The sequence below is a fragment of the Macaca nemestrina genome (assembly GCF_043159975.1).
Source record: "Macaca nemestrina isolate mMacNem1 chromosome 4 unlocalized genomic scaffold, mMacNem.hap1 SUPER_4_unloc_9, whole genome shotgun sequence".
Classification (NCBI taxonomy): Eukaryota; Metazoa; Chordata; class Mammalia; order Primates; family Cercopithecidae; genus Macaca; species Macaca nemestrina.
This window is the reverse complement of record NW_027257563.1, coordinates 204645-228744: the sequence shown is the minus strand read 5'-3', so window position 1 is coordinate 228744 and position 24100 is coordinate 204645. Positions and strand designations below refer to the sequence as shown.

The 24100-nt window shown below is 45.8% G+C and overlaps 1 protein-coding gene and 1 long non-coding RNA gene across 11 annotated transcripts in view; one reads left to right on the top strand and one right to left on the bottom strand.

Annotated features, from left to right (window-relative positions):
- Positions 1-24100, top strand: part of LOC139361080 (SH3 domain and tetratricopeptide repeat-containing protein 1-like) — a 48203-nt gene that overhangs the window by 18804 nt on the left and 5299 nt on the right. The window contains exons 1-2 of one of the 4 annotated variants that reach the window (XM_071089545.1): positions 10591-10644; positions 21326-21367. The exons of 1 other annotated variant lie outside the window; for it this stretch is intronic. Coding sequence is in view for 1 of the 3 variants with exons in the window: in XM_071089544.1 (XP_070945645.1) it covers positions 7522-7534 (13 nt within the window). In the remaining 2 variants the exon portion in view is untranslated. Of the gene's footprint in view, positions 1-7194; positions 7535-10590; positions 10645-21191; positions 21368-24100 lie in introns of those variants that run through there. 2 more of the 4 variants (XM_071089544.1, XM_071089546.1) reach the window with 2 other exon arrangements.
- LOC139361081 (uncharacterized) overlaps positions 2262-24100 on the bottom strand; it is a 139463-nt gene continuing 117624 nt past the window's right edge. For 2 of the 7 annotated variants that reach the window (XR_011618641.1, XR_011618640.1), the window contains exons 6-7: positions 6194-6483; positions 2270-2521 (exon numbers count right to left, since the gene is read on the bottom strand). This is a non-coding gene — a long non-coding RNA (uncharacterized lncRNA). Of the gene's footprint in view, positions 2522-6193; positions 6484-10636; positions 11394-17262; positions 17844-24100 lie in introns of those variants that run through there. The other 5 variants (XR_011618635.1, XR_011618634.1, XR_011618636.1 and 2 more) reach the window with 5 other exon arrangements.

Sequence of the window (24100 nt, the reverse complement as noted above, 5' to 3'; positions counted from 1 at the left end):
ATGGAGAGGAGGTCTCTGAACAAACTTTGCAACATCCATTTCTGCTGAGTCTGGTCCGAGGTCTGGTTCTTCACATGTACACTTTTCAGAGATACTTGATTTTGATTTTTATCATGGCTCACCTGAGCAGCCATGGTTTCAAACTGCCTGAAGATGTGGTCTGGCAGGCCAGTGCTATGCCCATCCCTCCCGCTCCTGCAGGAGGGGAGTCATCCTGGGACTAGAGGGCTTCGCCTGTAATCAGCTATCTCATAATAAGTGGATTTGATGCTGCTTTCCCTAGGTCGGGAAATTTCCCATTTGGAAGGAAAACTGATACTTGTTTTTGGGTTTTGCTGAGGAGCCACAGAGTTTAGAGCAGGGACTGGAAGTTTGTTGAGACATAGGTGAGAGCACTCAAACAGCTTCCATGAAACGTGGAAATAAACACAGTGTTCCAGAGAGGTCCCTGGCTTTGGGATATAAATATTTCTCTAACAGAATGGCACTGGATGTCTGCTGTATTTTTTTCTCTGCTATTTTGTCAAGTTTTATTTGTGTGTGTGTCTCCTGTACAGAAGGTGTGACATCAGTTTTTGCCACCAAGTATTTACAGCCCTTGGTACCTCCTAAGTGGGTCACTTTTGTGCCGTGATTTCCTTGGGGGAAATTGTAGGTCTCCTACCCAAAGCACATTGCCCATTTCAAGGTGCTCCTGGTTTCTGAACACCTGTGGCAGTGCCTTCCATGTGGGTGAAGCCAGCCGAGAAAGTATCTCTCCCCAGGAGGTGGGGACTGGTGATTGCCTGAGTGAAGAGGCCGGGGATGAGCCCTGGACTAGAACTTCTGATCGGCTGCTTTTTCTTCCCCTCCTCTCACTCCTATTTTTCCACCACCCCCACTTTTTAAACATTTCTTATTAAAAATTAAGCAAGCATTTTGGTTTCCTTTATTCTCTATTCCTTGCTAATCATATGCAGAGTGAGCCTGGGACAGTGGAAAGGAAAGTTGTACTTAGCTTCAGATGATCCTACCAGCCCCGCATTGAAGGGCTTCTGCCAGGCGGCATTGTCAAGTGGCGTTGTGGAGGTTCTCCTTTCAGTCCTCAGCATTAACCAGCAGAGGCAGGCGGTACTTATTCCTGGTTAATGTTGGGGAAGTTGAGCTCAAAGTGGCCAAGGGAACTTCCCAAGTCACATAGGAAGTAGCAGAGTAGAACCCAACACAGATTGTCTCTGAATCAGGCAGGTCGTCAGATTCCAAAATGGGCTCTTAATTTTTGGAGGTTAAAAAGCTGAACAGACACAGATATTTCTTTTTTCTTCTTCTTTTTTTTTTTTTTTTTTTTTTTTTTTTTTTTTTTTTTTTTTGAGCTAGGGTTTTGCTATGCTACCTAGGCTGGTCTAGGCTCAAGTTGTCCTCCTGCCTTAGCGTTCTGAGTGCTGGGCTTACAGGTCTGTGTCATCACACCCAACTGAACAGACATTTCTTTAAAGAAGACATACAAATGGCCAAAAAATATGTGGAAAAAATACTCAGTATCACTTATAATCAGAGAAACGCAAAACCACACTGAGATATCATCTCACCTGTTAGGATGGGTATTATTAAAAAGACAAAAAATAACCAGTACTGGTGAGGATATGGAGACAAAGGAGCTCTTACACATTGTAGGGGGCTGTACACTAGGGCAGCTGGCTGGGCGCGGGGTGCACGCTGACATCTCAGCACTTTGGGAGGCCGAGGCGGGCAGATCACCTGAGGTCAGGAGTTTGAAACCAGCCTGGCCAACATGGTGAAACCCCGTCTCTACTAAAAACACAAAAATTAGCTGGGAGCGGTGGATCACACCTGTAATTCCAGCACTGTTGGGCGGCTGAGGTGGGCGGGTCACTTGAGCCCAGGAGTTCCAGACCAGCCTGGCCAACATGGTGAAACCCCATCTCTACTAAAAAATACAAAAATTTGCCGGGTGCAGTGGCGGGTGCCTATAATCCCAGCTACTCTGGAGACTGAGGCATGAGAACCACTGGAACCCGGGAGGCGGATGCTACAGTGAGCAAGCCAAGATTGCACCACTGTACTCCAGTCTGGGCAACAATGAGACTCTGTCTAAAAGAGAAAAAAGAAAAAGAGTAAGAGTAAGCTAGGGCACCCACTATGGCAAACAGTATGGAGGTTCCTCAGAAAACTGCAAATGAAATTACAGTGTGATCCAGCAGTCCCACTACAGTGTAGATACCCAAAGAAAAGGAAATCAGTGTCGGAGGGGAATCCGCACCTCTATGTTTCCTACAGCACTGTTCACCATAGTCAAGATATGGAATCAGCCTCGGTGTCCAACAGCAGATGTGGTCTTTATACACAGTGGAGTACTATTCAGCCATAACACAGGATGAAGTCCTGTTATTCTCAGCAACGTGGATGGGACTGGAAGATATTATGAAATAAGCCAGGGACAGAAAGTTACACAGCACATGTTCTCTTATGTGGAAGGCAAAAAGGAGTGGATCTCATGGAAGTTGAAAGTAGACAGAGGATCCTAGAGGGTGAGAAGGGTGGGGGAAGAGGGAGATAGGGAGAAATTTGTTAAAGGATACAAAATTATAGCTGGATAAGAATAAATTCTAGTGTTCTATAACATAGGATGACTATAGTTAACAAGAATATATAGTTTCAGGCTGGGAGCGGTGGCTCATGCCTGTAATCCTAGCACTTTGGGAGGCTGAGGTGGGTGGATCACCAGAAGTCAGGAGTTTCAGACCAGCCTGGCCAACGTGGTGAAAGCCCGTCTCTACTAAAAATAAAAAAATTAGCCGGGCATGGTGCTGGGTGCCTGTAACCCCAGCTACCAGGGAGGTCGAAGCGGGAGAATAGCTTGAACGTGGCAAGCGAAGCAGATGTTGCAGTGAGCCGAGATGGCACCACTGCACTCCAGACTGGGCAACAGAACGTGACTTTGTCTCAAAAAAAAAAAAAATAGAATATATAGTTCCAGATAATTGGAGGAAGGGTATTGAACGTTACCAACACAAAGAAATGATAAATGTTTGAGATGGTGGATATGCTAATTATGCTGATCACATACATTACATGTATTATAACATCACTCTGTGTACTCCATACATATGTACAGTACACAATTATGTGTCAATTAAAAAAGAAAAAGCTGAACTTAGATTGGAATGGCTATGAAGTAACTAGCTTTTTCATATTTTTGATATAGACCCTAAGCATTTATTTTAAGTAAACTGCCCTTGGCTTCAGGAAATGTGTAGTATTTGAATTTTAGCCTTGCATTTTGGAATACAGAGAAGTAAAACTGTAGGTTTGCTTTAGATACAGTCACGGGGTTTGCCGTGATGACTTTTTTAAGTAATAAGGGGGAAATATCCTTTAATTAGTAGGTATATACGCTTATTTTTCTCCCTCTTACACATTTTTAGTTGTTGTCCAGGCATTATGATACTTATGTAAACAGTATGTGATATCTTAGGTAGGAATCAGAATTTTAAGGTAAGAATACTTAGAGTTATGTATTTTTCAAACTTTCAAACTGGACATTTTACATGTCCATTATATAACTGTAATTAAATTTTCAAAAAGACAATGTGTGTCTTTAATATAGGTGATGCTCTAGCATTTTTTTTTTTTTTTTTTTGAGACAACGTCTCACTTTCTCCCAGGCTGGAGTGTAGTGGTGCGATCATGGCTCCCTGCAGCCTCAGCCTCATAGGCTCAAGAGATCCTCCCACCTCAGCCTCCCAAGTAGCTGGGACCACAGGTGTACAACAGCATGCCCAGGTAATGTTTAAAATTTTTTGCAGAGACAGGGCCTCCCTCTGTTGCTCAGGCTGGTCTGGAATTCCTGGGTTCAAGTGATTCTCCTGTTTCATCCTCCCAAAGTGCTGTGATTACAGGCATGTGCCACTGCCTGGCCCCATAGAAGTGGGATGATGACTTGAGCCTAGGAGTTCAACACTAGCCTGGGTAACATGGCACAAGACCCTGTCTTTACAAAAACTAAAAAAATTAACTGGTCGTGGTGTCACCTGCCTGTGGTCCCAGCTACTCCAGGAGGCTGAGGTAGGAGGATAACTTGAGTCCAGGAGTCGAGGCTGCAGTGAACTCTGATCTTGTCATTGCATTCCAGCCTGGGTGACACAGTGAGACCTTGTCTCTTAAAAGAAATTACTGGCTACCTGATTAGTCATAGGAAAAAAACCTGAACTCTGATCTAAACCTCATACCTCATAGAAAAATTAACTCAAAATGGATCATGGACTAAAATGTAAAATGCAAAATAAAGATTAAAAGAGAAGCTAGAGACTGGGAGAAACTATTTGCAAACCACATGTCTGATAAAGGACTCATATCTATAATATATAAAGAACTATCCAAATTCAGCAGTGAAACCAAATCATCTACTTTGAAAATGAATAAAAGTCCTGAAGGGACATTTCAGATAACATATAAGCACATGAAAAGATGTTCAACATCATGAGCCATCAGAAAAATGCACACTGAAGCCACGTCACTATACACCTATCAGAATGCCTAAAATAAAAAGTAGTAACAAGACCAATGCTGGTGAGGATGCGGGGAAACGGGATCACTCACACTTGGCTGGTGGGAATGGAAGATGGTACAGCCATTCTGGAAAATAGCTTGACAGTTTCTTAAAAAACTAAACTTGCAATTGCCGTAGGAGGCAGCACTCACATTCATGGGCAGTTATCCCAGAGAAATGAAGACTTATGTTCACACAAAAGCCTTTATGTATCTGTTCATAGCAGCATTATTTATAAAGGCTAGAAACTGGACACAGCCCAGAGACTGCTCAGCAGGTGAATGGTTAAACAAACTGGTGCACCCAGGCCCCAGATACCACTCTACAGTAGTTAATGATTCATCAGTCTTTCAAACTACAAACCACCATCATGCTTACTCCCTTTTTTTCCATCCTGGGTCTGAGTGGATTTCATTTTTCATTTCTTTCCAATGCATTTCCCCTCTGTCCTTTCTGGTTGCGCCTCATGCCTCATTTGAACAGTTGTAAGAGCCCCCGAATTGTTTCTCTGTCTCATCATGGAATCTTTTGTACACTTCATGCCCCGCATTGCCACTGGAACAATCTTTCCAAAACGTGAACAAACTAACTTAAAAAAAAATCCCAGGTAACCTTCCAAATAAGTATAAGTTTTCTCTTAGAAGTTTGACTTCTTGTCTATAGGGAACCCCAGGACTGTAGAGAGACGGATTTGCTGTCTGCATTTTAAGATCAGGCAGAAATCCCTGGAGGGGCCCATGGGGAATAGTGGCACAAATACTCGTTCTAGAATCAGAAGCCCTCATATCCTGCTTCTAACACTAGCTGGATGTTCTTGGGAAAGTTTTGGTTTCAAACCTCAGTATGAGGAAGCATCTTCAAGGGATCACACAAGGCTATTGGGAGGAGCGGATGAGGGGCATGGTGAACATGCTGTGTAATCCGTGAAGCACGTCGTATGTGTGAGAAGTGGAGCTGTGTGGATAGCGGTTCTGGAATCAGTGTATGAAAACGATGGAAAGCACATTCGTAGTTCTGCCTGATGATACCACTGGGCACCTGTGTTGTACATGCCTGCAACATGGGTGAGGCCCGGGTCAGTACAGCTCACAGTTTGGTTTTCATGCAGTTAGAAAGGCCCGAGAGGACCCTTCCCCCCCTCCAGCTGTAGGAAGGAGGCGGCTGTCTCCTGCTTATATTTGGTGGGATTGTCTGTGGCTCCTTAGGGACAGGAATGCAGGGAGTGGGGGAAGAAAGACAGCCTGACTGCTCGCTAGTCAGCCTTCTCCCAGGGAGGAATGGAGGGGTCATTTCGTGGTAACTTGCCAAGTCTTTCTTAACCCATCTGCTCTTAGAAATGACCAGCATGACAAGTAAAAGACCCATTAGAGACAGATGGGCTGTGTGTCCCGTGCGTTTATGGGTTTGTGGCCTCAGAGCTGCCAGAACTCGATAGCTTTCTGGGGAATCGTGGGTCAGCCAAGGGGCTGAAAATAGTGAGAGGAAGAAAATTCACCCTCGTTGCTCTGGTCTGGGAGTGATGACTGAGGAGAGCGGCATGGAGGGCCCAGCCTTGGGGTCCCTCTCAAGCTCACTCTCACGGCAGTGGGAATGTGGGTCTCAACCTCCCTAGTCCTCCGTGATTTTCGTCTGTCACATACTCACCTCCAGCAGGGATGTCTATGGTGATGAGATGAGGGAGCATCCTAGCACATGTGGCACTTAGTAGGCTTGTGGTGAGTGGACGCTGGCGTCAGTGGAACAGGAGACTGGGCGCTGCGTGTGGACGCATTCATGTGCTGGTGGCATAGGTGGACAGAGGAGAGAGGGACGCTCTGCATTTCTCCTTTTGGTCTGCCACCCCCGCTGTTGTGAGCAGAATCCGTGAGTGTATTCTGTTGCCCCAGTCAACTTGGTAGGCTGATTGCTCAATTTTCTGCTTCCACTTTTGATTTCTTAAGAATGGGAAAAGGAACACTTCAGTTACTTTTCTGGTTGATGGCATACATTCCTTGATATCACCTTAATGCTTTTTAATTTCTATGTATTTTGCATGCTGGAGCTTGCCTGACATCTGTGTTTTTATGCCTCACCCTCTCGCATAACTGTTGGCCACACCAGGACCAGAGAGAAGTGACCAGACCGATTGGTAGCAGGGCTAGGACTGGAATTCTCCAGCCTTTTGATGCCCAGCAGGCTCTGTTTTCTGTGATGCACTGCTCTTCCCTATTTCGACCCCTGTTAGGACAGTGGATGTGAAATGTAGCTGGGCGCTTTTGAGGGTGTGCTAGGAGTGTGGCAGATGCCTCAGATTGGCATATTCCCCTGACTCTGAATTCTCATGGCTCAGAGTCAGTCTCTAGGCTACTGACTGGGAAGATGCAGGAAGTTGTTTTGTATGGCAAACTATGCCAGGGCGTTTTTTTCACCCGGCAATTTGTTTGGTTTGGACTGGAATAAATCTCTGATCTTGGTTTCTTTGCCAATATTATTAGGGAGTGGAGCCTGACTTGTTAACTTAGCCCGATTCGTAGTGCTTAGAATCTCAGTGAGTGAACTGAGCGGAAGTGTGAGAGCATCTTGGACAGTGGTTTGCAAATCTAGCTGCATCTGGGGGGCTGTGAAAAAAGCATGCGTGCTTACTCCAGACCAGTTGAAATAGAATCTGCAGGAATGGAGCCTGGGCAGCTCTAGTGTTGTTAAAAACCCACAGGTGGTTCTGATATACTGTAAAGGTTGAGTAAAGGTTGAGATCCACTGATCCACAGTGAATTGGAGTCCTGGATCATAGACATGCCTTATGCTTTCACCAGCTTAGAATGGTTCTTGTGCTTTAGAACTGTGAAAAAGTGTTATGCAAACAAACCTGGAAATACCCTAAATGCCACATCCTGTTACTACCTGTCATGAAGTATATTTACCAGTTATTCACTCTATTCTGATCTCTACCCATTCCACCTTTTCTTCGTGGAACAATAATTTGACAGTTGGTTATGCAGAACCAGGGTAAGTCTAGTTTGATTGGCGGGAAACAATTTTGGGTATGAAGTACCCTTTAGGCATTTATTGAACTCTTGTTTGTACCACTGCTGTGCTGGACAGTTTATAAATATTACTTCTTTAAACAAGGCCTATGGAGTCAGGCTGCCTGAGTTTTGCTAACTAGCTGTGTTATTTGGGATAAGTTTTTAAGCTTATATAAACATGACTTTCATCTATGAAATGGGATGACAAGGGGTCATGATCATCTCACAGGATCGTGCAAATGTGTGTGTAACGTGCTTAGTTTGGTGCCTAACACATAGTAACTACTCAGTAAAGTTATTATTACACCATCATCATCATATTTAAATGTAAATATTAAGAGCTAATAAATTTGTAAAAGGTACTATACCTTTACCCCTTGAACCAAAGACTACTTTAGTTTTAAGTGGTTGGGTAAATTTATCACTTAAATATTGGCCTCTTGAATACCTTGAATTTCAATGGAACGTAGCCAGAGGATTTCATAATTGGACCGTTTCCTCTGGAAGTTGGAGCTTTGTTTGTTTGTTTGGTTTCACTTCCTACACTAAGCATGGGGCTGTACGCAACTTTATGATGACTTCTGGTACTGGGGAATCAAAGCTTCATTCACTTCTTTGGAGGAGATCATCTTATGCTATATGAAGCACTCAGTCTTCGTTAACTGTGTACCATCCAGATAAGACCAGGTGCTTCCCATGGCAGCCTGTCCTTTTCTTATCTCTCTCATCAATCTAGCCTGTTCCTTCTATTCCTCTTTATACTAGAACTTCTCTTTGAACAAGGAATGTTGTTTTGTCACTGCTAGGTTCCCAGCAATTAGTAATGCCTAGCACATACTAGGTGTCTCCTGAATGTTAATAGGTGATAATCTAGCAGAACACAAGATAAATCCGCAGGTTGAGATTTAAGCTGTGTGGTATGAAGGCTGCATTGGCAAACTTATTAAATCAATTTTGTTAATACAAGTTTAAAATGTCTTAGTGACTGACTTAGTTCAGTAATCATTTACTGAGTGTCTTCTAGGCCAGACATTGGGGACAGAAAGGTAATAATATATGATCCCTGCCTCATGCGCAGGAAGTCTAGTGCGATGGACAGACACGTGCCAGTGGCTGCCATGGAATATGGTGAGCATTAAGATAAAGGGGCACCCTGTGTGCCTTTGGAGCATACAGCAGGGCTTGTGTTCTGGGAACATGGGCTCCATGTGAAAACACAATTTAAATTTTCTTTTTTCTTTTTTTTTTTTTTGAGACAGAGTCTTGCTCTGTGGTCCAGGCTGGAGTACAGTGGTGTGATCTCGGCTCACTGCAACGTGCTCCCCCCAGGTTCAAACGATTCTTGTGCCTCAGCCTCCAGAGTAGCTGGGATAACAGGTGTGAGCCACCACGCCAGGCTAATTTTTGCATTTATAGTAGAGATGGAGTTTCACCATGCTGGCCGGGCTGGTCTTGGACTCCCGACATCAGGTGATCCTCCCACCTCGGCCTTCCGAAGTTCTGGGATTATAGGCATGTATGTATTCATCCTTTTAAATATCTGCGGGTAGCACTTAACTCTAAATGGGTACTCATTAAACTATTGAATGACTTTAGTATGGATTGAATGACTTTGCTCGGGTCTCGTTTCTAATTTCCTTCATTAGAGGAAAAAACAAAAAATGCAGGTTGAATATCCCTCATCCAAACTGCTTGGAACCAGAAGTGTCTCAGATGTTTTTACATTTTTGGATTTTTGAATATTTGTATTATACTTGCTGGTTGAGCATCCTGAATTCAAAAATCCAGAGTCTGAGCTGTTCCAATGAACATTTCGTTGACCATCACGTCGGCACTCAAAAGTTGCGGATTTCAGAGTTTCTGGTTATGGAGACTCATCCTGTATGGGTGCTGGATTGTCGAAGAAGTTCCAGACCAGAGGTTGGGTGACTAGGCTTTGGTTTTCGCTTTGTTACTAAACAGGCTGTTTTCTTCCATAAGCTCAGCTTTAGATACCCCAGTTGTCAAAGAAGGGAACGGGCCATCTGATGTTTAAGGCCTCTGTTAGTTCTGACTTGGAGACCCCTGGCTTCAGTTCATCTTCCTTAGGAATGGACAAAGAATATGGGAATTTTGAAATCGTTAGTCAACATCTACAGGGTCGTTGCAGCCTGGTTTTGGGTAAAGGTCATCTTTAGTGAGCCCAGGGAGAAGCACTGGTTTAGCTGTCAGCTGAGAGGGGTAAGCGGTCCTATTAATTTTCCTCTGTGTTAGTGAAAGCATTGTTAAGGGTCACAGCGTTAGTGGAGCTGGCTGGAAAGAGGAGGGGAACTCACTGTTACAGGTTATATTGAATGTCTTTTCAGTCGCTAAATGCTTTTTATGATATGTTTTCAGGATTTCAGTGTTGTATGATTTCTCTGTGTTAAGCACAGGAAATTTAACATCAGCAAAAAAGCATTCTCTTTCTTTCTTTTTTTTTTTTTTTTTTTTCTTTGAGATGGAGTTTCACTCTTGTCGCCCAGGCTGGAGTGCAGTGGCATGATCTCAGCTCACTGCAACCTCGGCCTCCTAAGTTCAAGCGATTTTCCTGCCTCAGCCTCCCGAGTAGCTGGGATTACAGGTGCCCACCAGCATGCCCGGCTAATTTTTGTATTTTTAGTACAGATGGGACTTTGCCATATTGGCCAGGCTGTTCTTGAACTTCTGACCTCAGGTGATCCTCCTGCCTCGGCTTCCCAAATTGCTGGGATTACAGGCATGTGCCGCGATGCCTGGCCTTGAATGTTCTTTCTATGGGAATCTACAAAAGCCAGGTTTTGAGTCTAGTGGCAGAAAACCTCTTCACTGTTTAGCTGTGCTGTGTGCTGGGCTTCAAGCCCAGCTGAAAAAGCTGTAGTATTTTATGTCAGTTGACTGTCTTGGAGAACTTAATGAGCAGTGGGCTGCAGTGATACTGTCAGAGTTCATGAGCGGTTTGAGGCTCTCAAAGCCTAGATACTGGGGTTGCACAAATACATCGGCTGGACTCACTATTTCTCTCGGGAGTCGGGAGGTGGAAAATGCTGTGATCTTACCTCTGCTCTTAATTTTACAGAGCTGTTACTAATGGTAAGAATGATTTCATATTTTTGAATTTTACTTCATAATTCACAGAGAATTTTAAAATCCATGATCTGATTTTATTCCCTCAGCAGTTCTGTGAAAAAGGCAGAGCAGTTTTCATATCTTCTGTTTTCGCGTGATTCTCTTGTGGCTCACAGAAGCTAAGAGCCTTCACCAAGGTCATAGGGTGAATGAGTCGCAGAGCTGGGAGTAGAGGCTCAGGCTTCTAGGGACCCTGTTTCTTCCTGGAATAGCTTGCTCTCCTGGCGCTATGCTCAGGTAACTGCGCATGCTCGGTTTGGTCTTTTGTAAATCCCTGCCCATTTCGGGGGAAGTTCTTGGAAGGCTTCTATTCATTTTGGAGCATTTAAGTATCTTGTCCTCTCTCCCTCTTCCCAGATGCATGGGCATTTCTGCAGGCCCCCAGGCTGGCCCTTGTGCGTGGGGGCGTCTCCTACCTCCACGTTGTTTGCATGCCCCCTTCTGAAGGTGCTCTTCCCTGTATGGAGCCCCCTCGTGCCTGCCTCCACACTGCAGGCTGTTCGGTAAATGTTACTGACTCAGCATCGTTGTTTTCTAGAAATGGGATGGGGTATGGATGCCACATTCTTTTCTGTGTGAAGTCTGCGATTGTATCATCTTGCCTTCTCCGTGTGTGCTCCTTGAGGGTGTCGCTGTGCTGAGGTCATCTGTGTTCCCTAGGGTGCCTCCCTTGGAGTCCGGGCCGTAGCAGACATGCAGCCAGTGCTCATGGCCTAAATGAGAGGAAGACCAACAGAGCCATTAAATCTGGAAAATGACAAGTGAGGGGAAGGAATTTTTATTTAAGGCATGTGAAAAAGAAAATTTTTTAGAAAAATTGACCTGTTTCTCAACTGGAGTTGAATTTCAGCTCAGAAAAGCAGCTGTGTGCCCAGAGGGCTTTGGGATTTCAGTTTGTGACAGATGAATTGAATTTGCTGTTGTATGAATGTATTATCCTTTTGTGGTTTTATTAGGCCTTTCTCCCAAATGGAAATGATTTTGCTATAAAAGTCACACTTCCTTTTTGAGAAGTGTAACACTAATTGTATGGGATGGTCTCCCAAAAGATTACCTGCCAGGAACCAAACACACTGTCTCAGACTCACCGCCCCTGGTTTCTGCCTGTGCAGCTGCAAGGCAGAGAGGCACGCTCGAGCTGAAATCAAGACACATGTCTGCATCTTCTCTTTCTTGACTGCTGTTTCGTCTCTGAGCTGGCCTGCCTTCAACGTCTAGGAGCTTGGTGGGTGTAGACACATTACGGTATGGAGGAGGGATATGGTGTTGCCACAGCCAGGAGACTCACTGAAGTCTCTGTTTTCTTCCTGCTCACTGCTCTGACTTTGTATAAGTCACATTTGTAGGGCTGTGCACAGCGGCTTACACCTGTAATCCCAGGACTTTGGGAGGCCGATCTGGGAGGATCTCTTGAGCCCAGAGTTTGGATCCAGTCTGGGCAACATGATGAAACCCCATCCCTAGAAAAAATAAAAATTAAAAAATTAGCCAGATGTGGTGGCTCATGCCTGTAATCCCAGCTACTGGAGAGGCTGAGGTGCGAGAATCACTTGAGCCTGGGAAGTTGAGGCTGCAGTGAACCATCATCATGCCACTGCACTCCAGCCTGGTCAGAGCAAGACCTTGTCTCAAAAAAAAAAACAAAAACAAACAAACAAAAACCCATTTGTAATAGTGGCAGTGGTTAAGTTTTGAAAGTTTGGAGAAAAGTTCCTAAATAACCTGTGACCATGGACAACTTACTTAGCCTTTCTATGCCTCAGTTTCCTCATCTATGAAAAATGAGAGAATATGGTACTGATCTTACAGGATTTCAACGAGAACCAAACGAGATCAAACTCAGAGCCTGGCACATCGTGAGTGCACACTCAATGTTATTATTTCAACATTTTAGAGGAAAAAGAATGCTAATGGGTCATTATGACTAAACATAGTCTATCACTGGCGTTACTCATGGCATTGGAAGGAACTTGAATTCCATATAGATAGTGTGATGGAGAAAGTATTTTGGGCATTGGCAGTATTGATTCAAAGAACAAAGGACGTGTCTGTCCTGTGTGGAGAGCCGTTTCCGCTTGTTTCTTTAAATGCTATGGGAAAAGCAGTCGACCTTGTGCTCTCTGCCAGACAGCTGCAGTCTCCGCGTATTGATTTGGCCAATGGTCGCTCTCCTGTCATCATGGCAACAGGAGTGGAAGGGACAGCTTGTCTTGATTTGCATTTTCGTGTGTTTGTGCTATTTATAGACAATTACGACATGGAAGCCTGTTTATGGCAAGCTGGCAAATTCAGCAAAACATGGAAAAACCTGTTAGCACAGTTTGCACGTGTGCGGGCACAGAGCAGCCAAATAAACAGACATGTTTTCCTGTATTTTAAAAACTCTGGGGGAAAAAAAAAGGAAAAGACATTAAACCATTGCCCAGATGGCTTATAGAGCTAGAGCTTTTTCCTTGAAGTACGTGAGTATGGCTGTCAGACATGTGAAACCCCAAGCCGTCTTAAAACATCATTTTGATGCTACCCCCTACCCACCCTTTTTTTCCATTTGTAGGGGACAAGGATCCAGGAAGGAAAGTATCGGCTTACAAAGGCTTTTGTTACAATTAGTTGTTCATGTTCTTTCTTTTGGTATCTTATTCTCTGTTTACATTTTATTTTTATTTTTATTTTTATTTATTTATTTTTTTTGAGACAGAGTCTTCCTCTGTCACCCAGGCTGGAGTGCAGTTGTGTGATCTCGGCTGACTCCAACCTCTGCCTCCCAGGTTCAAGTGATTCTTGTGCCTCAGCTTCCTGAGTAACTGGGATTACAGGCGTGTGCCACCACGTCCAGCTAATTTTTATGTTTTTAGTAGACACAGAGTTTTGCCATATTGGTCAGGCTGATCTTGAACTCCTGAACTCAGGTGATCTGCCTGCCTCAGTCTCCCAAAGAGTTGAGAATACAGGTGTGAGCCACCGCGCCCGGCCGCTGTTTCCATTTTGTAACACTAGCGTCACCCCAGTGTAGGGTGGCTTCTTCTTTCCTGTTTAGAATAGGGGTATTCTTCTTTCCTGTTTCCGGGTGTATTTTCCTCTACAGCATCGATCACTCTTTAACATACTTTTTGGTTGTCTGTCTCTACCTACAAAAATATATGTTCGCTGTTATATCGCCAGTGTCTGGCACGTAGATAGTCAGTCAATATTTGTTGAATGAATGAATGAATGAATGGGCTGAAAGAACCTTATTCTTCTTTCTTCTGTCACTTCACACCAAATGCTTTTGGAAAATGCTATGTGAACAGGGATCGTAAGCAGGAGAGGTTACACACATGGCTGTGGGATAGCCCATCATCCTCAGATACTTGTCTGGAAGGAGGTGGAGTACATGAGTAGAAATGATACAAGATAACCTCTTCAGGAAATCAGCCAAGTGTCACAGCTTTTCACATAGGCGTGTGATGTTTGTGTATGTGTGTATGTGTGTATGAAGAGCTGTCGTGGCCTAGAATCACAGGCCTTTAGATCCTTTGTACAGATAGAAAAGTAAAGGCCGAGGCTCAGGAGTGCTGCAGGCCACCGAGGTAGAGTCCCTGTCTGCCCTTCTCAGTGTCCGGTCACTTCTCACTGCACTCCCCTCTTTACTGCTAAAGCCACCTTCCCTGACTCTGAATGTGTAACCACGAGGGAGAAAATGTCCTCCAGGCTCACAGTTTGTGGAGAAAAAGCCCAGCAGCTGAAAATAATGTTCACAAAGTTTGTACCTAGAAAAAGTGGCCATTTCTATCATGTCTGTAAATTTCCCTGTTTCTCATACATTTTATAAGCAAGACAGTAGAAGGAGATTCGGGAACATCAACTTTAGAACAAGGGGGAAAAAATCAAACCTAGAGCATTCCAGTTTCTGTTTTCTTCTCAGTTTAGGGCTGAGGCACTTTAGCTTCCTGTCTAAGGGACTACTCAAATCTGATTAGAAGCCATTGTGGGCTGGTAATTATCCATAATTTTAGGAAGACAGATGCAGCACCAACTCTGTTCTCTAATAGCAGGCTTATTAATTTTAAATTTACATGGCAGGAGAAGCAGATGTCGAGGTGGGATAAGAGTTCAGATGCTTGGTCATTGATAGCTTTTTACTTCCACGTATCACATGGGGATTTGGGACCCAGGAAGCCCGCTGAGAACTGATGACTATCTGTCCCCTGAATAGCTGGGTTCTTTTTCATCCTGAGCTCAGAAAGATTGCTCCTACTGCAGCCAGGGAAGACAGGTTGTTGACTGGTTAGAAATCATGGCAGGTTATTTTCTCCACCCGCAGTTCGCAGTTGGAAAGCAGAGCTATCAAAAAGTTGTCTTCTCTATCGTATTTCAAATCTGGGTGTTTAAAAAATTATGTAGGCAAATTAAGCATTTCTTTAATGGTAGTTGTGTGTGTGCTTGATGCGAATGAGAGGTGCATTCCCTTGTAAAATCCCTGGGACTTAATAGGAAGATGTGAGCCTTAGAACAGAAGTTGGTTTTCTAGATGATCATGTAGACATGATGCTGAGCACCAAAGATGTTGATTGAAACGATTTAAAAAGAAATTTGTCTGAGTTCAGATTTTACACCAATATTTAGAAAATCAGCCAAAGAACTTGGAGGAATGTTCTCAGGCATCCTGTTCAGCCCCCTGCCCACATTGTCATAAAATCCGAGTGTGCGTACAGGGAGGCACATTCCTTTCTGTTCTCATGACAGGTCCTTAACTGGCTCTGCACCTGCCTGTCATGCGTGTCCCTGTGAAGAGACCACCAAACAGGCTTTGTGTGAGCAATAAAGCTTTTTAATCACCTGGGTGCAGGCGGGCTGAGTCCGAAAAAGAGAGTCAGCGAAGGGAGATAAGGGTGGGGCCCTTTTATAGGCTTTGGGTAGGTAAAGGAAAATTACAGTCAAAGGGGGGTTGTTCTCTGGCTCTGGCGGGCAGGAGTGGGGGTCACAAAGTGCTCAGTGGGGGAGCTTTTTGAGCCAGGATGAGCCAGGAAAAGGAATTTCACAAGATAATATCATCCCTTAAGGCAAGGACCGGCCATTTTCACTTTTGTGGTAGAATGTCATCAGTTAAGGTGGGACAGGGCATTTGCACTTCTTTTGTGATTCTTCAGTTACTTCAGGCCATCTGGGTGTATACGTGCAAGTCACAGGGGATGCGGTGGCTTGGATTGGGCTCAGAGGCTTGACATTGCCCTCTTCCCTACCTCCCCTACCTTTTCCCTCCTGTGTGGTTCTCTCACAAAGTGAATGGCCTCAACCACAGCTTCTCTGCAGCTGCATCAGACTGTGGGGACAGGAGTGGTGGCTGCTGCAGGGCCTGCTGTCCCCACGGAGCCCAGTCTTGCTTGCCGCTGCAGCCTGGTGATCATTTTGTACCTCAAGTATGTAATTCTACAGAACGAGAGCCAACATGCTGGGGATGGAGGCGTCTTTATCACGGTGCTCTGCATATTTTAATCTTGGGTAGAAAGTATGGAAAAGTATGTGATACCTGTGGTTTGATGTCAGAAGGACGTTGTGAACTTGATGTGGACTGAGGATATTCAGGTGCAACAGGCACCGCGGCTTCATTAAATGAGACTTCTCCATCTCCCTGCCAGGCACGCACAGGTGTATGGCCACATCTTATGTGTTATCCTTATTCTAGAGTGCGCCTTGTCGTCATGCTTAAAGTTACATGATGATATTCTGCCTCATAGAGTAGGTCCCAAACCTCATTCAACACAGAAATGTACTCTTGCTATTCTACACAGAAAGCACTTTCATATACCAAGTGGGAGAGCAGTCCTAAAATCTGGGCTGGAATCACAGAAGGAAGGCTTTGGGAAGCAACAGATTCCCTAGTCCAAAACTGGTTTTTGATGAACCTAGAAACAGGACCAAGAGAAGTGAATTTCCCTAAGGCCCTGACAGTGTCTGACGGTAGCATTTGAACCTAGCAGTTTCTTGACCTATTTCTTTAAATGATTAGTCATGCTTCCTCTGATTCCTATATAAACGTATTCCTCATTCATTCTTTTGTTTCAGTGAATTATTGCAGTGCTACCCCATGACAGCATTTGAGTCAAAATGTGGCAGTGTTTATCCCTTTCCAAGGTTTTTAGTTGCACAGGTTTTCAAAGTTGTGCTAACAGTTTCTTGTTGGTTGCAAGGTGTCCTTTCAGAAGCCAATTGTGTGGTGTATTGATGTTGATTGTTGGAGGTAGTTTGGTTAGAACGAACTTCGAGTGGCTGGTGTGGGCCTGGGGGACAGTGACAGCTGCCTGCTTCATGGGCAGAGATGAAGTAATTGCTTCCTGGGAAGTATCATCATCCTGGCCACACTCTCCAGCCCATTTCAGTTGTGTTGGTTTCCTCGCATCTGCACGTTTCTGGCTTCATGTGAGTCTCATTTATTTTAGCATATGACTTCAGGCTGTGGGGAAGAATGGCCATTTTAGCACAGAGATGCACACAAAGGAACAACTGGCTAAATGTGAGAGAAGACATTCTTGGGGGGGGTTTCATTTCTTTTATTCTGTAACAGGCAGTCTGGGAAGCATTCTGGACACGTGACCTGCGCTCTCACAGTTCCTCCTTGCAGGATCGCAGATGTTTGGAGATTGTAGTGATAACTGTTATCATTGAGAATGTCATCCTCTCAGGCTCTAATAAGGCAGGATTTATTCAGTGTTAATTTGTTAAAGACAACTGTATTTCTAGCCAAATCCATGGTAGACATTTCTCCTGGCAGTGTTGCTAGGGGTATTCCCGTGGCTTAGTCTTAGGGAAGCACACGCCTTTAAATACTGCTGAAGAGAACCCAAAGCGCACCGGAGCACTTTTGCCTTACGGGGTGTTAGTCACTGATACACATCTCAGTCAGACCTGATGGATTCTTGACCCCTTCCTTTCTTAATTTTTTAATTTTATTTTTAATTTTTGTTTTTTAAGAGCACAACCCCTCAGGTGGCCACCATGAATCTCTGGTGTTTTCAGCTGGTTGAAGCCTATTTGCCGTCTCTGGTTCAAACATATTCGAAACCTGATGATGCTTCCCTCGGTTGTTCTGCTGTGTGACCTCCGCCCCCGCAGGGTTCAAGAGTGTCAGAGCTGGGAGCCGCCTTCACAACTACCAGGGTTTCCGGAACCTCCTTTATCTAGCCCTGGTGACGGAAGAGATGTCATCAGAGGTGAAGGCTTATTGGTTTACATGCCATTGATAATGAACGAGGAGGTTTTCTTTTATATAAGGGGAGCTTCTTATAATGTGCTTTAGTAGGGTAAAGAAGCTTTTGAGGTTTGCTTTCTCTGGAAGGATAATTTGTGATCCTGCCCTTGCTTTCAACAAAAATATAATTTGCATACCAGTGCATGTTGTGTTACTGAGCACTGGCTGACAAATGGTTCTTAACTCGTCATTCACTCAGTCATTCTTTCTTGAATGGCATATGTATGCCAACCATAGTAGGAACTTGTTAGGCTCTAGGACTAACCCTTATGAAACGGGGGTCCTGGGGGAAGCAAATGCATATAACTATAAACATTTGTGGGGATATCAGAGGGGGTGCCTATAGGTGCAATACTTCGTTCATTCATTGTCCCATCTAGGAGGTTTTGTGTCTTAGCAGCGTGTTCCATAGCAACCCATCCCTCTATCAAAACATTCGTCATATTATTTTGAAATTCTCTGCTTAGGTATGTATTTTTCCCACTAAGTTTAGAACTGGTTAAGGACAGGCTATGGGGTACGTAATATATGTACACACACACACACACAGATATATATATTACCATAGTAAATATACAATATAGATTTATATATACACACACGTATATATTTCTCCCTCTCTATATATACACAAAACACACACACATATATACACACACACATATATATGAAATACACACACACACACACACACACACACTTCTGCCAAGCACAGAAAGTCAAAACTAGGCAAGGGTTCTTTAAGTGTTCATGAAAAAATAGATGTGCTTAGTTAAGAGCGTCCTTAAGTTGCCAGGGGAAATACAGGGTGGATTCACAAAGGGAGATTTTTTTTCTTTCTTTCTTTAACTCTTTTTTTTTTTTTTTTTTTTTTTTTTTTTTTTTTTGAGACTGAGTCTGGCTCTGTTGCCCAGGCTGGAGTGCAGTGGCCGGATCTCAGCTCACTGCAAGCTCCACCTCCCGGGTTTACGCCATTCTCCTGCCTCAGCCTCCCGAGTAGCTGGGACCACAGGCGCCCGCCACTTCGCCCGGCTAGTTTTTTTGTATTTTTTAGTAGAGATGGGGTTTCACCGTGTTAGCCAGGATGGTCTCGATCTCCTGACCTCGTGATCCGCCCGTCTCGGCCTCCCAAAGTGCTGGGATTACAGGCTTGAGCCACCGCGCCCGGCCTCTTTCTTTAAATCTTGAATTCGAAATAATCCAGACTTATTGAACAGTTGCAAAAATAGTACAGAGAATTCCCGTATGGTCTTCCCTCAGATTCCCCAAACATTTCACCCCATTTGCACTTTCTTTTTCTCTTTCTGTGGATATAATTTTTTTTTTTTCTGAAATGTTTGAGAGTGGAAGGTAGAATGCAGGGCAGGGTGAAAGGCGGAAGGAGAGAGTTGGGTTGGGAGGCTGTTTTTTTTTTAACCTTCTGAGATGGAGTTTCGCTCTTGTCATCCAGGCTGCAGTGCAATGGCACGATCTCGGCTCACTCTAACCTCTGCCTTCTGAGTTCAAGTGATTCTCCTGCTTCAGCCTTCCGAATAGCTGGGATTACAGGCACCCACCACCATGCTCGGCTAATTTTTTGTATTTTTAGTAGAGGGGTTTCACCATGTTGGCCAGGCTGGTCTTGAACTCCTGACCTCTGATGATCCACCTGCCTTGGCCTACCAAAGTGCTTGGGATTACAGGTGTGAGCCACTCTGCCTGGCGATTGGGAGGCTTTTACAGTAACCCAGAGCGCTATGATGAGGGCTGGACGTGGTTGGAAATGATGAGGAAGGTGAGAAGGGGTTAGGTCTGGCATTTATTTTGAAAGGAGAGTCTCTCTCTTGGATGACAAGAGAGAGAAAAAGAAGTTTTAAGGATGATGTCAAGGATTTTGGCCTGAGTAACTGGAAGGCTAGAGATGCTGTTATTGGGATCGGGAAGACTATGGGAGGAGTGGGTTATAGCAGGAGGAATCAAAAGTGCATTTTGGGCATGCTAAATTTGAGGTCCAAAAAGAGATGTAAAGAAGTGTTGGCTGGACGCGATGGCTCACCCCTGTAATTCCAGCATTTTGGGAGGCTGAGGCGGGCAGATCACCTGAGGTCAAGAGTTCGAGACCAGCCTGATAATTATTAAAATTGATCATTGATGTTTACTAATTAATCATATTATTGCTCCTAATATCGAGGGAGTGTACACCTACCTGTGATGTTGTTCCTAATATCCAGGGACAGAGAGCATGATCTTAGTTTTAATATCGCAGTAGGTGTACACTCACACTGTGACACTGATCCTAATATCCAGGGAGTAAAGTATGACATGATTCCCAACATAGCAATGAATGGACAGTCACCCGGTGATATCGCTCCTAATACTCATGGAAGAAGCGTATGATATCACTCCCAATATCGCAGGGAGGGTACAGCTCTTCTGTGATATGGTTCCTAGTATCTGGAGGGGGAGAGGATGATAATAATTCCAGTATCGTAGGCAGTGTTCACCCGCCCTGTGATATTGTTATTAATATCCTGGAAGGGAGAGGATGATATGACTCCCCATAGAGCAGGAGGTGTACATCCTGGGATATTATTCCTAATATCCATGGAGAGGAGAGGCTGATATTACTCCCAATATGGCCGTGGGTGTACATCCATCCTGTGATATTCTTCTTAATATTCCAAGGCTGAGAGGTTGATATTACTCCCAGTATCGCAGACACTATAGACCCCCGTGTGATACTCTTCCTGCTATCCGGAAGGGGAGAAGATGGTATTAATCCCCATATCACGGGAGGTGAACACCCACTCTGCTATCTTTCCTAGTATGCAGGGGGAGAGAGGATAATATTATTCCCAATATTGCAGAAGATGTACACGCCCCCCCATGATATTGTTATTAATATTCCAAGGCACAGAAGACGATATTACTCCCCATATCACAGAAAGTATACACCCCCCAGTGATGTTGTTCCCATGATCCAGGAGGGAAGAGGATGATATTACTTTTTTTTTTTTTTTTTGAGATGGAGTCTCGCTCTGTCGCCCAAGCTGGAGTGCAGTGGCCGGATCTCAGCTCACTGAAAGCTCCGCCTCCCGGGTTTACGCCATTCTCCTGCCTCAGCCTCCCAAGTAGCTGGGACTACAGGCGCCCGCCACCTCGCCCGGCTAGTTTTTTGTATGTTTTAGTAGAGACGGGATTTCACCGTGTTAGCCAGGATGGTCTCGATCTCCTGACGTCGTGATCCACCCGTCTCAGCCTCCCAAAGTGCTGGGATTACAGGCTTCAGCCACCGCGCCCGGCCCTCGGATGATATTACTTTCAACCCCTGCACCCTGCAATGCTCTCACCCTGCAACACCGACACCCAGCTGAACCTGACATGGAACCAGAGGTGCTGGCTGGGGGTGTTCATTGCTTCTCTTTTCTCCCTTGCCAGACTCAGTAGAGGAAGCTGAGACCGAGCAGCCGCAGGAACAAGGTGGGTTTTGCGCGTGGCTCAGGCTTCCTCTGGTTATGAGCTGGGCCTTGGGGTAACGCGGGGGGTGGTGACAGAGCTGAGTACGGTGGGCATTGGATGCGACAGTCACCCCTCTGTGGTGTGGGCTGGGGGCTTGGAGGATGTCGCCTGAGGTGGGCCTGAACCTCCCGTCTACTCTGGCACTGGAGGCCGTGGGGTCCCACACTTCTTCCAATGAACATGCTGACCCCTGCCTGGTCCCCGAACGAGGTGGGGCATCCTTTCCAGTGCTGGGGCCCACATATAGTTGTGGGTTCCTTCTTCATGACCTGGAGAAGCTGCAGTTCACCCTGTGCTCTGCCTCAGAGATGGGAGGCCACACTGCCCTCAGCGGGTAGCAGAATTCAGAGCCTTAGGTTGCAGGGGCCTCAACTGATGTCCCTGAAAGGTCTGCTCCTTCCTGAGGGGCTGATTCAGGGAGGCCCTCCCGTCTCCCCTCTGCAGCGCTGTCTCTTCCCCTCAGGGTCCACATGTGGACAGCCTGGTGATATGGACGCACCAAGGGCTCTTGGAATTTCCCGGGGAATGGGATCCATCCCAGTACATTTGGGATGCAGGCACAAGGTTCCAGAGGAGGCCCGGGAAGCCAGTGGGGAAGGGAAGGTTGTTGTAGGTTTGCCTCAGGGAGGGGGTGGTTCCACCCTCTGCCAAAGTCACTGGAGCAAAGGCACGTGGCTCTCCAGCTGCCCCGGAGGCCAGGGTAGTGGCTGGGAGGGGCTGTGTGCAGAGTGTGCCAGGCCCCACCCACAAATGGGGCTTGTAGGGTCCTGGGGTGGCAGAGACTGAGCGTAGGAATGTGAGCTTCAGGCCACAGAAGCCACAAAAGGGTGAGTGGCGTGATGGTGGGGCAGCACTTGGCCCCGGGTTAGGGAAGTCTCTTTAGTCTAGAACCAGAGGGTTGAGAGGATTTAGTCAACTAATAGGTGGTGGATGAGGGGCTGGTGGTGGAGGAGGGGCTGGTGATGTAGCCTGTGTGAAGGCCCAGGGTTGAGGGAGTGGGGGTGAGTGAGCGAGGATGAGTGGGGTGTGAGTGCTGGTGAGCGGAGGTTTCATGGGGTGAGTGAATGAGAGAGTGAGCGGGGATGAGTGGGGTGTGAGTGGGGGTGAGTGAATGGGGTGTGAGTGAACAGGAGTGTGAGCGGGGATGAGTGGGGTGTGAGCGGGGATGAGTGAGTGGGGTGAGTGAGTGGGAATGTGAGCGGGGATGAGTGGGGTGTGAGTGGGGGTGAGTGAGTGGGAGTGTGAGCGGGGATGAGTGGGGTGTGAGCGGGGGTGAGTGAGCAGGGCTTATGCAGGGAGGTGCAGAGTTGGGAGCGGGTGGGTTGGGTGCTGGATGGTGAGAAGCTCTTCTGGAGAGCTAAGCAGGGCCTGGGGCCTCAGGCTGTGGCTTGGCCTTTTCCCCAAGAGCACTGGGGAGCCATGGGGTGCTATCGAACAGTCACTGCAGACTGAGCAGTGAACGGACAGTAGGTGGGCAGGGCTGTCTGAAATCTAGGCCACAGAGGATAGATGAGGAAGTTGAGTCCAGGAAAATGGCTGAGTCGAGGGATACTGTTGTGGGTCCCCTCTGCCTTGCAGTGCTTTGTCATGGCATAGTGAGACCACTCAGAGGTGCCTCCTGTGGCCTGGACCAGAGCCCCAGGGGCTGTGACCAAACCTGCCCATTTCCCAGCAGAGGCCTGGCACCCACTCCTGGCCCTAGGAGGGATGAGATTTTGGAAAGGACCGTGTGAAGGGGCCCTGGTCCCACATATCTGCCCAAGGAGGGGTGGGGGGTTCTGACCCAGGCTTCTTCCCCAGGGGCATTCTCTGACTGGAAGGAGACCCTCCAGGAACCCAGCGCCCCAGCCCCCACTGCAGCCTCCGGTTGCTCCTGGCACAACAGCCTGTGACACCTCCTCCTACGAGGCCCTCCTCGGGGTGCTGGGGGATTCAGACTCGGAAATGCAGGCCAGGGAACGGGGATCATGCTTCCCTGTCTCCCCACCCTGAGCTGAACGGTCGAGGAGACCGAGGGCGGCGCTGATACCCCACATGCTTCCTTGGGGTCATTTTTGAGTCACTTTCGGTAGTTTGTGTCCTTCTAGGAGTGTGGCTGTTGTGTCTGGATGGTCTGATTTCTTGGTGTACAATTGTTCGTGGTGTTTTCATGGAATCCTTTTATTTCTGTCAGGTCGGCAATAATGTTTCCTCTTTCATTTCTGATTTTAGAAACTGGGGCTTTTAATTATTTATTTATTTATTTATTTTTATTAAAGATGGGGTCTCATCATGTTCCCCCAGGCTGGTCTTCAATGCTGGCCTCAGCGATCCTTCCACTTCCGCCTCACAAAGTGCTGGGATGACAGGCGTGAGCCATGGTGCTCAGTCTCTGATTTTAGTCATTTGTGTCCCATCTTTCTTTTCTTGGTCAGTCTGGTGAAATATTTGTCAATTTTGTTATTATTTTCAAAAAACCCACCTTCGGTTCTGTTGATTATGTCTTGTTTTTCCATTCTCTGTATTTTTACTTCCCATCTCCACTCTCACGTTTATTATTTTCTTCCTTTTATTCACTTTGCGTTTAGTTCTTTTTCTAGTTTCTCAAGGCGGAAGGTTAGGTTTTTGATTTCAGATTTTTCTTCTTTCTTTGAATGTAGACATTTGCAGTTATAAATTTCCCTTTCAGCACTGCCTTAGCTGCATCTTGGAATT